General features: G+C 34.8%; 1 protein-coding gene across 2 annotated transcripts; it reads right to left on the reverse strand.

Annotated features, from left to right (window-relative positions):
* Positions 1-3862: 3862 nt before the first annotated feature.
* sigmar (Tumor necrosis factor alpha-induced protein 8-like protein sigmar) lies at positions 3863-17066 on the reverse strand. Of its 2 annotated transcripts, XM_023170554.2 has the most exons (4): positions 16949-17066; positions 16704-16757; positions 13798-13952; positions 3863-9012 (listed from the first exon to the last, which is right to left on the reverse strand). In XM_023170554.2, exons 2-4 carry the CDS (start codon positions 16714-16716, stop codon positions 8599-8601), a joined length of 582 nt encoding a protein of 193 aa, XP_023026322.1. In that variant the 5' UTR covers positions 16717-16757; positions 16949-17066; the 3' UTR covers positions 3863-8598. The 2 variants fall into 2 exon arrangements, with proteins under 2 accessions (XP_023026322.1, XP_074034823.1); XM_074178722.1 differs by lacking the exons at positions 16704-16757; positions 16949-17066 and adding an exon at positions 14007-14096.
* Between the last annotated feature and the right edge of the window lie 228 nt (positions 17067-17294).

Consider the following 17294-nt stretch of genomic DNA (forward strand, 5'->3'; position numbering starts at 1 on the left):
GGCCACCAGACCAGAGATGCTTGTGTTGTCATGGGTTTAACCCATGCATAGCCAATATACCATGTCTGGTTTTAGCCCCCATGTTTTTCCATAGGTGCGTCTGGCAAGCATCAGTGCTACCTCCGCTTTCCTTTTTATCCTGTCCAAGTATTGGTTCCAGGTCAGTTTGGGATCTAGAATTACTCCCAGATATTTAACCTCCCCCGACACTAGTATTTTTTCACCTCGAAGTTTTAGAGGTCCAAGACCCCCGTTTTAGTCCTCTTGGTGAATGCTACTATGATCGACTTGGATGGGGTTATGTTAACCCCTTCTTCTTACGCCATCTTGTTATAATATTCAGGGCCTGCTGTATGCATCCCTTCACTACATTATTATATTTACCCTGGACTAAGATGACTAAGTCGTCTGCATGGCCCAGTGCTATATATCCATTGTGTGGTCCTGGAGACATAATAGCTCGTCCATTACAAGGTTCCATAACAGAGGGAATAACCCCCCCCCCCCCGAGGACAGCCCCTCGCTACCCGTGCCACGACTGTTTCCTCCATAATGGTTGTATACAGGGTGTCCCTGGACTTCCTCTTTTCCTCTCGGGAATGTATAGATGGGGTCAAAATATCACCAGTACTTCATATAACTTTTTTTCCTAAAATCCTTCGTTACCAAGTAACGGGCCCTCGAAGTTACAAAATGAAAAATGTTTTTCTTTGATAACTTTTCAAGTGAATATTCAAAATCATCCAAATTTTGGTAATTGACTAAACAAATGAATTCTTTCGATGAGCTTTCATACAGGAGTCAGTTGTTTTGCTACAAAGTCAGGAACGGACTACCCCCGATAGTCCACACCCCAAAACTTTGAAATGACAGATATTTTTCAATATTCTTCAACAAATTAAGGTTACTTGGACAATTTTATGAATAAAAGTACTCGTGTGGAAAGTCGATCGGAGCAACGAGTCTTGATAAAAATGTAGTTTCACTCGACGACATCAAACCCGCTCGTCCACCATTATTTGAAATGAATAATTATCAAAGCAGAAATAATAATGATAACGTTAATTCAACAACATTTATCCTGAGATGTCTACCATTATTCGAAAATATTAGTTTTTAAGGAAAATGGAAATGGTAGGTAAAATGTTCATAACGAATTTTTATAATGCAAACACGTTTAACTAACGAAACTCAAGAGCCTCAAGAGCAAACAGAAATGAAAAATCCGCTACAGAAACTGCTCGATATGACCACCTTCTCTCTCTATACATTTTCTTAGTCTGCGAAGACACCCTCTCTGTACTTGAAATAGCATTCCAGGGTCGTTTCGTATGGCTTCACAATGTAATGTTATTCTATTCAACAATGCATCTCTTGTGTGAATAGGTGTAGCGTAAACAAGGCTTTTTCGATGCCCCCACAGAAAGAAATCCAATGGATTTAAATCCGGAGACCGCGATGGCCATGAATATGGCCCACCTCTACCAATCCATCTATTGTGGAAAATATGGTTCAGATGGTCACGCACAATCAAACTAAAATGAGGAGGAGCGCCATCATGCATAAACCACATATCTCTTCGGGTTTGCAATGGAACATGTTCCAAAAGTCCATTCAAATCGTTCTGAATGAACTCCAAATAACGTTCTCCATTCAATCAGTCCTGTAGAACGAATGGTCCTATAAGATGGTTTCCTATGATACCAGCCCAAACATTCACGTTGAATTTCCGTTGGTGTTTGGTTTGCAATATCCCATGGGGATTTTCTTCGGCCCATATATGGAGATTATGATAGTTGATAACTCCATCTCTACTGAAAGCTGCTTCATCAGTGAATAAAACTCGATTAATAAAAGTCATATCCTCTCTTTGCCTATCCATGAACCAACTGGCATATTCCAGTCGTGCTGGAAAATCTTGAGGTGTCATGGCATGTACCTTCTGGATGTGAAATGGATGGAGCAGTTGTTCCCTAATTATTCTATGAATAGTGGACTTGGATGTATGGAACTGTTCTGATAGATTTCTGATGCTCATTGAAGGATCATCAGCGACGGCTTCCAAAATATTTTCCTCCAATACAACGATACGTACAGTCCTAGGAGCACCCTCACTACCTCGTTTTGGCAAAACTGTACCTACAATAATATCGAAATAAAACAAGGTGCTCAAATTAATTATCAATTATTACATACCTGTCTCCCTCAAGCTGCGATCGACACGCTCGAATGTTTCTCTTGACGGTACCGTTCGATTGGGAAAATGCTCGGAATACAGACGACGAGCTTCTGCAGCATTACAAACTGCTCGTCCATAAAATACATGCATATCTGCATATTCATTAAATGTAAACTGTTCGGCCATATCAAAAAGATTCAAAATATCCTATAGAATATTGACAATACATGATAGTCATATGACAACGCACCACTCAACAAAACAAAATCGCATTCCAGTTTCTCATTTTTTATCAAAACTTTCTAAAAGGTTTTTTTGTCAACATCTGTGAAAGAAATGGAACATAATTATTTCCTGGATATTTTTCACCTGATCATGTGCAGCCGTTTTTGTAGTTCATTCGTTTGCTTTTTATTAGTATAGTAAATATTTTTTCCGATGTGCGTTTTTTCAGCTAAATTTAGATTCGTGTTAAAGAATTTCTCCCATAAAATTATAATTATCAGTGAAACTCCTCAACAGTTTAGCTGTGAAGAAGAATGTTGAGTTTCATGAGATTGAGATAACTGATCAACACGAAACGTGATTATTCCACACGTATTATGTACATACAAAATATGGAATGAATTCGATATTTCATAGTAGAGTAGCTTGTTAGTTTAAAAACACCACGAATCTACAGAACTTGATATTTCTTTTGAAAAAATATCTGCTATCACAATTGTGACTTAAACTTCCATATAGGTACTGTACTTTCTGTTTACGACTTCATTTTAGCATACTTTGTATTATTCCTGTTATAAATGTTGTTGAATTAACGTTATCATTATTATTTCTGCTTTGATAATTATTCATTTCAAATAATGGTGGACGAGCGGGTTTGATGTCGTCGAGTAGAACTACATTTTTATCAAGACTCGTTGCTCCGATCGACTTTCCACACGAGTACTTTTATTCATAAAATTGTCCAAGTAACCTTAATTTGTTGAAAAATATTGAAAAATATCTGTCATTTCAAAGTTTTGGGGTGTGGACTATCGGGGGTAGTCCGTTCCTGACTTTGTAGCAAAACAACTGACTCCTGCATGAAAGCTCATCGAAGGAATTCATTTGTTTAGTCAATTACCAAAATTTGGATGATTTTGAATATTCACTTGAAAAGTTATCAAAGAAAAACATTTTTCATTTTGTAACTTCGAGGGCCCGTTACTTGGTAACGAAGGATTTTAGGAAAAAAAGTTATATGAAGTACTGGTGATATTTTGACCCCATCTATACATTCCCGACATTCCCGAGAGGAAAAGAGGAAGTCCAGGGACACCCTGTATATACCAATCTTCCCCTGAGTTCTTGTCCTACCAGCTTGACTTCACAACTAACTGCCTTTAGGAGCCTTGTTTATCTTTTGATATTCAAGGATTGAGTTCTCTACTGTCGAGATACAGTACAGAAAGTTTGTGTTATTGAGGCAATAAATAACTGATATTTTATCGGAAGCGAAGAGTTCTCTGCGTGACTCCCCTTGGTTTAACCTTACAGAGGCATCTGGCGATAATATCAATACGGAAGACTTTAAAAATCAGTTTTTCCGTTAACCAACTGTCGCCCCCTATGAACGACAATTTTCAAAAGTTGAAACTTGTGCGATCTAAGGACTAATTCGAGTTTGAAATTAAACAAATATTCTAATTAAAATTTTATTGTTGATAGAATTTGTAAACAGAACACAGAAGTGTGTAGAAAACATCAAAATATATCTAAATACATTTTTAGATTCACATTCAGTAGGTGATACGTATGCTAAATTTAAAAAAATGTCATGAGTCGAAAGAAAAGTATTCGAAATAACTGAAACTTTTTTGTAACACAATAACTGGTGAAGAATAAAATGGCTTTTGTTTTTTTGTGCCCTTTCTGGTGAAGTGAAATATTGCTATATTGAAGACATTGTATAAATATGTAAATATATTTTTGTTTAAGTACCTTAATATACTTTATTAATATCGCCTTTGATAATGCAAGCAAGAATATCTTTGATATTAAACCTATTTTAAAAAAATATTTATTGTGACTGCACTTAAATTAAGACTAGTAACAATCATTTCACTACACAACTAAAATAATATATAACTAAGAACATACAATTTTAAATAAATACACAATACTACACATTTCAAATATCTTAGAAGTATGATCTGGTTTTGTTTCAGTGAATGCCAAAATGTAGACAACTACTTTTTGTAATTGGTCATGAAATTAATTTGATGAAATTGTCTACATTCTGCCACCAAAAATGTACAAATGATTTCGGGGTCCTGATGTGTAAATTTTATTAAAGTAATCTTTTGAACAAATACTATACAGATAATACAATCAGTTTCCAAATAAATCACTCATTTCTAAATTATTTCAACTGCCAACAAATCGCTCCATACGTGAGACGTATGAGGCAAGTCAACTCAAGCACCAGTTACATATCAAAATGGATTCTAGATACTGGTAAAAGTCTTGAAAACTTTTCGAAATTAAACAACATATTTTTGAGGAAGTACCGATGGAGAGAGGGTCAATGGTAAAAAAAGGTGTTTTAATTTAATCTGACGTTTCGGTTTTTCATTACACCTTATTCATGGGTGCTTGGGTCCTATTGATTTAAGCCATAAATAAATAAACATTGCACATATTGGATACCTTCTAATAATAATAATTGACCACTCTCAGAACAACAGAACATTTAATGAATGAAGTATATGTTCGTAAAAGTTATCCAATATGCAATGTATATTTATTTCCGACTGATATCAATAGGACCTAAGCACTCATGAATACTTCCGATTACCACTTACCCTCTCTCTACCAGGACATCCTTGAAAATTGAAATTAGGTAACAAAAACATCAATAAACACGATAGTTCTGGTGATGATAAGATTATCACCCAAATATCTCTTGATGATACACTAAAGTAACGATGAATTCATTTTCTACGTAACTATGAATGCATATGAAAAATCCTGAAACAGGTGAATATATGTATGTGAAAATACACTTTCACAATATAATTATTCAAGTGACGGTTCAACCCCCTAAGATTATTAGCTCCCCCTGTAGAAAATTTAAATAAAAATGGGGAGTGTGTAATACCAAGTTTTCAGCAATATATAGCACTTTTTAGACGCGATTGACTAGTCTATTAGTCACCAATGTTAGTTTTTGACAAGAAAACTAATAGACTAGTCAATCGTGACAGTTATTTGGCATGAGAGCTGTTTGTTTATATGAAATAAAATTGATTCTTTCTTGAGCATCCAAGTCTAAGAATATCAAAAAGTGTCATATAGCTGAATGGATAATTGAAAACCCTTTTGTACCCGGTATTACATCGTACTTAGTTTCATATCGAATTTTCACAGGGGCAGCTGCTTTGGGAGGTTGAAGGGGCAGTTAAATAATTTTATTGAGAGAGTATTTTCATATATGAGAATTGACCTGTTTCAAGAGTTTTTATTTGCGTTCATATTCACGTAGAAAATCAATTTATCCGTTACTTTAGGACCTCACAGTATATAATGAATAATGCTTTTGATGCACGATCATCGTGAGTAGGTACGCCAATTTCATCAATGATATAATTTCACATTGCGAAGAAGTTTCATATAATTATGTTATTGCGGACTAGAATAAGATTGCCATGAACGTGAATGTCAAAATTAATTGATAAGGGTTCACAGATATAAAATGACTAAGTTGTGTCATAAAATAGCCAAGCAAGATTTCTGTTAACTATTTCCAAATCTTAGATTTGGAATTTTTCCGATATTTTCGGTACTGCACTTAACTCTGTTTGTTATTTTTGGAAAATTTCGTATTTTCAAAATACAATTTACAAATAGCACGGTTATTTTTAGTCATCAAACAACTGAAATGCTAACAAAATCGAAAAATCCTAATTGTAAATTAATTGTTGAAAATCATAAAATTGATTAAAAAATTGAATGCCAGAATATTGAATAATAGTAAAGTTGGAAATATCACAATAATCAAAGTATAGATTCAGTATATTTTTTCAGAGCTCTGTTTTATATAGTTTTGGTTTTGACTTTACGTAAGTGGTTTTTGGTTTTGGTTTTTGTCTTCTTCTTTTTCATAACTGTTTATTTTTTGCGTTATTTTCGTGTTCGGCTTGTATGTGATGTTAATATTCAATGGCTGGAAGATGTTTGTTAGTTTTTTGGTTTGGTATCCTACGTACGTAATTGCTGTCCATCGTTGTGTTGTTGTGTCTGTTGGGTTGGCTTGATCCTTGTTCTGTATTTTTTGTTTCTGATCCAAAGGTACGATGAACACAAAAAGGCATATAAACAAAAAATACAGAACAAGGATCAAGCCAACTCAACAGACAAAACAACACAACGATGGACAGCAATTACGTACGTAGGACACCAAACCAAAAAACTAACAAACATCTTCAACATCATCATCAACATCAACATCACATAAAGCCAAACACGAAAATAAGGCAAAAAAAAGCTATGAAAAAGAAGAAGACAAAAACCAAAACGGGATATACAGTATACAATGCTCGGACTGCAACAAATTCTATATCGGCCAAACCAAGAAAAAACTGATCCAAAGGTATGATGAGCACAAAAAGATATACATAAACCCAATAGTATATAAATGAAACCTCGCAACACACGTCATACAAAACAAACATAACTTTCCCCCACCAGAGAACATAAAACTCATATAACAAGTCAATAAGGGAAACCGCATGGATATTTGGAAAAACTTAAACATCCATAAATTTAATAGTCAAAAATCACTTATCGAGAAACAAGTACAAATCAAAACACAGCAGTCTAATTTAAATTTTCATTAAGAAAAATTAAAATCTTTTGCATGCACCATAATAAAGAAATATTTGCTCATGCGTATTCGCTTTAATATGTTATATTAATGGACAATTTTCGACAATGATTTAAATCTCAGTACTCAAGTAAATAGTCTTTTGGAATAAGATTTCTGGTGGGAACATCAAATTTAACATCCTTCAAATGTTCACAAATGAATATGTCTGACAGAGACGACAAAACACAAGATTATATTGAAATGTGTGCAGAAGAAAGCACAGAACATTAAGAACTTGACCTAATAAATGTAAAATTGAATTATTTCATGCTGCATGACATGGAATGGCAAAAGCAATATTTCAACTTTTGGAAGATAATGTTAATGCTAATGGTAATTAGGGCTGTATGTCTCCATCCAAAAAAGGAGATTTTGCTAATTTTGATGGTCTATATCTTAAATTCACCATCTATTGGTCCATTCGAAATTTTCTGTTGAATTAAAGAGTTTGCTTATAGGTGCAGGAATGCAAGAGTGACTAATAATTTTGACATTCAAAATGATAGCATTCTTATGCTAGTATAGAATAATAATCACTTCTCTTGAATTTATGTAAAACAAGCCCCAAAAACAAAGATGTGCTTGGAAGTGCATTGCCATTTTGACTTCTCTTACCTCTTTTTTATTGAAATATCTTTTTGTCAATTGTTCAATCAATCTCTTTGATGTTACAGATTATTAACTTTTGGAAAATTTTGTCAATTCTCATTATGAAGTCATTTTCGATTTTTCTTTGGGTCAAAAATAGTTGGCCTTACAGAAATAGTCTAGAAATTTGAATATAACCATTAGTTTCGGCAAGACAATGTTTCGTTAAACAATAAGAAGTAGATTATAATCTAATCAATAATTATTGATTATACATACTGATTATGGAATTATATCCAATAATACCATGTAACATATCATGATGTCTCTTAATGAATAATTTTGGTGAATTTATAAATAAATATAGTATAATATCTGTCATGTGGTAGATATATGAATTCAGTCAGTTAATATCCTAGTTATTTAAGCAAATTATTTCGTAAAACCTAAGAGAATTCTTTGAACTTGAGTGTGAATTTAAACTTTTTAAGTTAGAAGGTACTTAAAGAGAGTTGCTCTTAGGACAATTTTAGAAATTTTATATGTTCCAGTGCAAAAATATTCTATTTCTAAATAGTCATGCAACAATAACGTAAATCAAGATATGTTATATCTTTCATATGTACACGCCATTTTTATTATCAACCTCAATAAACAATTTTGAGCATATTCGAAATAATATTGCTACTAATTTTGAATCGTAGAGAATTACTAAAAGGTGAACAATTAACGTTAATGTTCTCAAGTGCTACTCAAATTCTGACGAATATGTCTGTCCTTTTATCAATGCATCATGATTCATTTCGTGCTGAAGAAAAAATATTTTTCTATATATCTAAGTAACATAAATGAAAACTTTTAAAAAAATTCACAAATACCTACATAATACAAAACAATCACATATAAATCACAAGTAGAAGGACTAAAGATCTCCATTCTCGATGGCTTTATTGAGATCACTCACAACTCTGCCGAGTGCTTCTCTGTACTCTGAATCCCTTTTGAACATTGCATCCAGGAATTGATCATTTCCGAAGAATGAGAAGACACTTTCAATTCGTGAAAGAGACTTGTCTGTCAAATGTTTTGATACTATAATTTCAAGGCACTTCTGGCTTTCATTTAGGGCTTGTACAATATAATTGCGGTCATAGCTAAAATCAACCTCATAAAATGAAATGATGGCCATTCCTGCAATACGAAATTTCGCTTTGAACTTTTCCGCTTGTTTTATCTCTTCTTCTGACAACATATTGTTTCGATGCAAAACACCCAGTTTTATCACCACTTTTATGATGTTCTTGATTAATTTTTCAGCTTCTTTCTTGTTGTTTGACTGAAAAAAAAACACAGCATTAAACAATTTTCCTTGACTTTCGTCCTATTTCGAAGCTCGTTAGGAAAATATATTTTCTGCCATCAAGTGCCATCTTTTTTAATAAGGAAGAGTTCAAAAGTTTCAAGGAAGTAACCGATCTCTTTGTATACGAATCAATAAGTAAGGTTCAAAGTGAACAACTAAGTAATTGAACATAACAAAAATCTTCAATATTTGTTTAGTCTCAATAAAATAGAAACCAATATCTTAGAATTTTAAAGATTTATTCATTTATATACACGGGAAAGCCCAATTCAGATATAAGTAGTACAGTGCTATGTAGTATTTAATGCAATACAGTGGATTAAAAGTAAGTTATAAGAATAATACAATTTCGAATTAAGATTAAGGATTATTTAAGAAAAATTAAAGTGTAACTTGCCTGTAAGAGTTATACAGTGGTCCAACGAAAAGTATGCACTTTGCTTTTCTCCTTTTTTGTAACTTAACGCAAAAATGCTCGAACAGGTCAATTTTGCTTTTGAGGGGGACACATTTAAGATGTATTTTTCTACCTGTGCCTTCAACCCCCTAGCAAGGGTGAGTAACAACCCTAAAATTTTAAATAGAAAGTGGGGTCGAGTGATATATCATTTGAAAGGGCACAAAATTTTCTTTCCAATGATATCTAATTTGTTGTATTTACTTGAATAGTTATAAAAAAAGCAAGAACATTTACTCGATATTTTTGGTGTTTATGAAAATGCGAAAAAACGGCATTTTTATCACTACTACATTCCTCAATTTCTCTCGTGCGTTTTTTGGTTCAAATAACAACAGCAGATAAGTGTACAAAAAGAATTTAGGCAAACGTTCATTGATTCAGTTCGGTTGCTTTTGAAATTATTTCAACTTTACTGTAAAAATGGTTTATTCCATTCCTGAACGAGTTGAAATTGTTAAACTTCATTATCAACATAATAGTTGTGCTAGACTTACTGCTCGCCTCTTTAATAACAGTCATCCCGGGAAAAATGTGAATGATTCGTACGTTGCCAAGTTAGTCCAAAAGTTTGTCGATACCGGATCTGTCTGTAATGTGAAACACCAGCCACGGAAACCGATCAGAAATGAAGCAGTGGAAGTCGCTGTTTTGGGACATGTTGAATTGGATCATACTCAAAGTACCCGTCAGCTTGCTGCAGCCTCAGGTGTCTCCCGTTCGTCCATAATACGGATATTAAAAGCCTATAAATTTCATCCGTACAAAATTAAATTAGTGCAGGAACTCAATGAAGATGATCCTGATAGAAGGCTGCAATTTTGTGAACAACTGAGCCAGCTACTAATTGATGATCCGCACCTATCATTCAACACGTGCTTTTCCGATGAGAGTACATTTTTTTTATGGAGCTGTGAATAGGCATAATTGCCGTTACTGGGATGACAGTAACCCACACTTATTCCGAGAGGTCCATACCCAGTACCCTCAAAAAATCAATGTCTGGTGTGGCATATTCGGTAGTCATATCGTAGGGCCACTTTTTATTCCTGGGAATTTAACTGGTGAGATCTACCTGAACATGCTTGAAGATACAATTGATCCTCTCATAACAGAAATAATTGAAAATGACCAAAATCATAATGATGATCGGCTTCATTTCCAGCAAGATGGAGCACCTCCTCACTATGTTGCTCCGGTAAGAGTTTTTAGATGACCGGTTTCCTGGAAGGTGGATTGGAAGGAGAGGCCCCATCGAATGGCCTGCCAGGTCACCTGATTTATCGCCTTTAGACTTTTTCCTTTGGGGACACTTGAAAAATAAATGTTTTGCTACGCAGCCCGAGTCCATAGAAGATCTTCGCCAACGAATTACAGCAGAGTGCAGAAATATAACTAACACCTGATATGCTACAGAATGTTAGGAATAGATTTGAACAAAATCTGTATTATTGTATAGAAGCAAATGGGTCACATTTTCAGCACTTGTTGAAGTAGGATTCTACTAAGTCAATTACACATTTCAAAGTACTGGGTTGTAGTTGTTTTTCTTCATAATACCTACATGTTTAAGTGAAATACAACAAATTAGGTATCATTGGAAAGATAATTTTGTGCCCTTTCAAATGATATATCACTCGACCCCACTTTCCATTTAAAATTTTAGGGTTGTTACTCACCCTCGCTAGGGGGTTGAAGGCACAGGTAGAAAAATACATCTAAAATGTGTCCCCCTCAAAAGCAAAATTGACCTGTTCGAGCATTTTTGCGTTAAGTTACAAAAAAAGGAGAAAAGCAAGGTGCATACTTTTCGTTGGACCACTCTGTATAACTCTTACAGGCAAGTTACACTAGACACAATACAACAACACAAGCAGAGAGTATTAGATGGCTAGGTGAAGAATATGGTTTTTGAAGCGGGAAACTGATATATTATAGATTTGAAGGTTATTTAAAGAGTTAGCCAATCGAAGAGTTCTGGTAATGAAGCTGTTATAATATGAATAATTGAATCTGTGAAAAGAAACGTAAAACGTTTGCACCTGTCTAGTTGAACGACTTGGGACATGTAAATATATTTTGGAGATAATCTCGGGGCTGGTACTCAGTCCGTTGATAATTTTGAATAGAAGTATAAAATCTCTATGTTTTCTGCGAGCCTCAAGAGAAGGTATGTTCAAAATGCATTCCAATGCAGTATAGTCATAGTATACACGCATTTTGAAGGCATTATATCGCAGGAAATTGTGCTGTACGGCCTCGAGTTTCACTTTTTGTGTAACGTAATGAGGGGACCAAACTGTGGAACACTAATCGAGATGAGATCTAACCAGGAAAAAATAAAGAGATTTATTAGCAGGGATGTTAGTGAAATCACGAGTGGTTCTCTTTATAAAGCCAATCCATCCTCATAGATTTTTGAATTACAGCGGAAATGTGTGATTTATAGCCAAGTATGGAGTCTAGGATCACACCTAGATCTTTGGTTTCAATAGCAGAATGTGAAGTCCGATTATTTATACTATATTCGAAAGTTATTGGGTGATGTGTTCGATGAAAGCCAAGAATTTGGCACTTGGATCTATATCGTTTTGTAGACACATGTATCAGCTTCACTTTTAATCATTTTAAAACATTTTAAATCGTCGGCAAATAGCAAAGCTTCGCTTTCATGGAAAAAGCTGATTACATCGTTGATAAAAAGGTTAAACAACAGTGGTGCCAAATGTGAACCTTGTGGAACACCCGATGTAACTGCGATGATATGAGAATAGTAATGATTAACTCTAAAAATTTGTGTTCCTTCCATAAGATAGCTCTTGAGCCACTGCAATATTTGCCCATCAACATCATATAAATAAAGTTTATGTACCTATCAATAGTTCATGATTAACTTTGTCAACAGCTTTGGAGAAATCAGTGTACACATAGTCAACTTGCAAACCCTTAGAGCATCAGACATAAAATCAACGTAGGTAATGAGACCCAGTTCAGCTGACTTTTTGGATGTAAATTCGAATTGTTGGGTCCCTATAATTGGGGAGTAGTCATAAGTAAGATAATCAAAAATGATGCTTTCAAAAACTTCACGGGTTGCGTTAAAAATAGATATTGGACGATAATTACACACGTTGGATTTTCGGCCTGATTTATATATATATATATATATATATATATATAGGGTGACATATGAGGTTTTCCAATGGTCCGGGAATTTGCCATATGATAGGGAATTATCAAATATGTAGAAAAGTGGTCGAGCTAAAATGAAGCTAAATGATTTAGGAAAAGTTGGAGCAATTCCATCAAGACCGGGGCCTTTGTTGATATCAAGTTCGGACAGTTTTTCGTACATTTTAGAGATTTCAATGTGATAATTGGAAACATTAACCATGGATGTAATATTGGTATCATAAGGATGTAAAGATTGACTTGTCTAGACGGAAGAAAATTGATCAAAAAGGTTGGCAATATCGATTCCATTGGTGTAGCAGTACGATTACCAAAAAATATTGTTTCCTACTTATTTGAGATAGCTCTATTGTATGACCATACAGTGATGATGAGAAAAACGTCTGAAAACACATGTATTCTAATACAAAGTTAAATTTATTATTACAATTAGGTACTACAAAAATCTATTTAAAAATCTAGAGGTCGGTCTAGAGCTCGCACTGAACATTCGTTCATATCAGATTATAGCAAATATGAAACAGTTTCGAAAGTTTCTCAGCCTTTTTTTATATCATTAGAAAAGAAGGCGGTAGAGCCAAAAAACGGATTTTTAGAGTGTCAAATCTTTTGTATGTCAGTGACTGATGGATGTGACTGGGAAGCTGAGTTGTTTTTTGTTTTACTTGATTGCATATACAGAGGCAACAGGGATAGACAAATAATTTAGAAGAAATTTGTTGGAGAAATGTAATTAATGAACTTTACTTAATTGATCAATGTCACTTTTTCTTATTGATTAATAATTTCCACCATTTCTAAGAAGAGTCATTTTGTAGGACTAATTTTCAAACAGATAATTTTGGTTTCTTCGTAGTTCATGTTATGATCGAAATTTATCACATGATCTGAGAGAGCAGATGAATGTTTTGAAAGCCTACAATAACTTTTCTATCCTGTTATTCTTGTATATAATAAAGAAAATTCAATGCAGTGAAGCTGCTGGAAAATAATTTCGTGAAAATAAAATTTTCGGTTTGCTTAGAGAACACAAATAAAAAAAAAATAAATTGGATTAATAAAACTCGAAAAGATTATTAAATTAATAAAATGTGTTTGTTGGAACTTACATATTGTTTTGCAAGACGGTATAAGTTGTCTAGTAGTGAAGACGTAGCGTCATCAATGAAAACCTTGGCGATATTCTTCCCTGCCATGCGAGAGAGAATTTTCTTCTGAGCTCTCAGCCCTATATCCCTGGCTTTGAAAGCACTTTCCATCATAACTGTAAGAATTAAAGTATACTTGAGTTTCTTACAACAATTAAATATGTACTCACTTCCAAAAGACACACATAAATAACGAGGGAACTTCCTCCATTTTTAGTACGACTTTGACTTATATCGTGAAGTGTACATACTGATAAGATATATACAAATACTTTATCACGAAATAATTAGACAAAGTACAAAAATAAAGTTATTGTTATTGTGAGAGTATGTTTAGATAGTTTTGTGATGGAATCGGCCGAGACTTGATGAAAATCTATAACGTTTTCAAGAAACACTGTACTCAAAACAACACATGTTTAGCTATACAATAGCTTTTTCAGGAGTGTCTATACTAACCAAAGTCTACATATCCAATGCTTCAATATAATAATAATAAGAATTACAGAGCGATAACATGCTTGAATTCGTGTTATAAGTTGTTTACAAGCATCTTATACACACGAATACTCACCGCAGTTGACCGAGTGTTCGAACGGATATATGAGCAGAGAGGGTCGAAGAGAGGAGTCGCTGAATGTAAAGAGAACCTGCTCATCGATAGATGTGTAACGCAGGACTCGATACAATATAAGCGTAACCTCTCTATGGCCTGGATCGATTACCGTAAGGCATTTGATACAATTTCGCATGAGCTCATCATGCATTTGCTCAGATGCCTTGCGGTACCCGATAACATAGTGAGATGCAACTGATACCACTTTGGCGAACTCGCTTCACCATAACATCTGGTCAAGCAAGAGTCCAAACAGGGCGGATCACTTTCAGAAGAGGTGTATTTCAGGTTGATTCCCTCAGTCCTCTTCCCTTCTGCATCTCACTATTGCCATTATCCGTTGCGCTCAGAAATACTCGAGGGTATGACTGTGGCACCCCCGGAAACCGGAGGCACAAGGTCACCCATCTGTTTTATATGGATGATCTTAAACTTTATGCCTCTGGAGAGAAGGATATCCATCAGTCCTTGAGGGTGGTGGAAGAGGACATGCATGCTATCGGTATGAAATTCGGGATAGACAAATGTGCAGGTCCATCTCAAAAGAGGACGATGCGGGGACTACGGAGAAGATGTGCAGCTCGTAGATGGAAGAATCCTACGCTATTTGGATGCCGGAGAGACGTATACTTACCTCGGGGTGGAACAACGCCACTCACAAGAGGTAACAACAGTGAAACACTCTCTCCGCGGCAAGTATCAGCACAAACTTCGACAGATCTGGTCATCGGAACTGTCGGGGAAGAACAAAGTTGCTGCAACAAATATGCTTGCCGTTCCAATCTTACTCTACTCGTTTGGAGTAGTGAAGTGGACTCGGGAGGAGCTGTATCAACTCGACGTAAAGACCCGAAAAATGATGCATCTCTATAGGAGTTTGCATCCCAAATCGTCCGTTTCACGGTTGTACTTCCCCCGACAACAGGGAGGCCGTGGACTTTTGAGTTTGGAGTGTCTACATGACAGAGTGGTACTGGATACAGCCTGTAAAGTCGTCAGGAGTGCGGATCCCCTTCTCTGCATGGTCTGTGACCATGAGAGAGCAGGAATTGGAGCATTTCTCCTTAGCAGCTGATGAACTCGGTATAGTTTTCGATTCTGAACGAGGTGACCACAACTCTGTCACCGAGTTGGAACCCGTTCAGCAAAAAGCTCAGATAAAAACCGCAGAGATCACCTTACTTCTACGGAGACACAAGGATAAGCCACTGCATGGGGTCTTCTTTAATAACATTGGAGACCTTGGCTTATTTTACGAACAACTACAGAGATACATCGTTATCAATGCGAACTGGATTTATTGTTATTTTGTAGTTAGTACCTGCATTAGAAGATTAAAGAGTAATAAACAAAACTAATTTATTAATAACAATACACACAACATGTAGAAATCATAGTATATCGCTAGTGTTTTGAACTTAACAATATAAAAGAATGAAAGTTGAATAATTACATCTATTTCTAATCTAATTTCTTTCGTACGTATATCAGGATTGCATTGAAAACAAATGTTTCTTATAGGCCTTCTTGAATCTTTGCAAACTGTAGGATTTGAACATGGTAGGGACCTGATTGTATATTGAACATATTTGAAAAGTATAACTACGTCTGAATATTTCTAATCTGAAGATTGGCGATAAAAGGGTTCCTTTATAACGGATATTCAGATTATGTAAGTCGGATCAATGGGTGATTTTTCTGTGGCTGTTTGCTATTCTTCTTCTTCTTTTTATCGACCTTCCTTGGGTATTTTTACGTTCTACAATCTGTGGAAGTCGATTTTTTACAAAAAAGGTTGATAAAAACTGATTTTTCTCCACAAAAAACACTTCAAAGTCCGTGAATAGAAGGTAGGAGTTTACGAGTTTTAATTTATAAGGATGAGTTCTTGAAAAAAAGTCGCCTTTTTAACATTTTGACATTCGGAACTCTTGAATAGTCTCATCTCTAAAGTTTATGCCTGTGTGAACCCGGCTACCAAAGTACTTAACAATAAAATGAATTTTCTGTATCAATATCCTCGATTTCGTAAACTTTCTTCAGTCACAACAGTTGAAAAAAAGTCCACTAGTGGACAAAAATCTATCATTGTGAAACTCCAGTGAAAATTTGAACGGCACTGTTATGTAGCATCAGTAGAAAAATAAAATTTTCGGATATGAAGAAACGATAAACATTTTATTATTTTTCAGTGCAGTATATAACCTCTAACCAATCATAAATAAAAATGAAATTAAATAAAAAAACTCACTTGTATCCAACATTTAAGACCTTTCCGAGAGAAATAAAAAGCTACCCAACGGTCCTATAAAAAAGAAATAAAATAAAAAAATGTGAAAATAAAATGAAAAAAACTGGCTGCAAGCTCGCATATGAACATGTAAAACATCAAATGCGACTCACTGTTTCAGGCTGATCTAAAACGGGAAACGCATTCCAAACAGATCTGGTGAAGTAGTATAAATTGCAAGACATTTATATTTAATGGATACTCACACAAGCAATTGCTACATTCGGTAGTCACATATTGATAAATCAGCCAGCTTTCGAGCTCCACCATTGTAGTCATGATATTTAGGCAAGAAGTTCGGCAGTGAGGATTGTTTTAGAACATCTGGAACAAAAACAAAACATATAATATGTGTATTTATGCTACAGGGGGTGGGACATTAGTTTCAGTGAAAAACACGAATGCCGTATATACTTTATAGTCCAGTCATCTTAGTAAGTTCACCTGGGAATTAGAGATACCCAGCTATGAATCCGTATAAACTCGTATTTTGACATACTTTACGTTGTCTCAAAACATACATATATTAAGGTGTACGCGGCTATTAAAATA

This window comes from Leptinotarsa decemlineata, unplaced genomic scaffold, assembly GCF_025532065.1.
Source record: "Leptinotarsa decemlineata unplaced genomic scaffold, Ldec_3_MD MMD2_tig00004307_RagTag_RagTag, whole genome shotgun sequence".
NCBI lineage: Eukaryota > Metazoa > Arthropoda > Insecta > Coleoptera > Chrysomelidae > Leptinotarsa > Leptinotarsa decemlineata.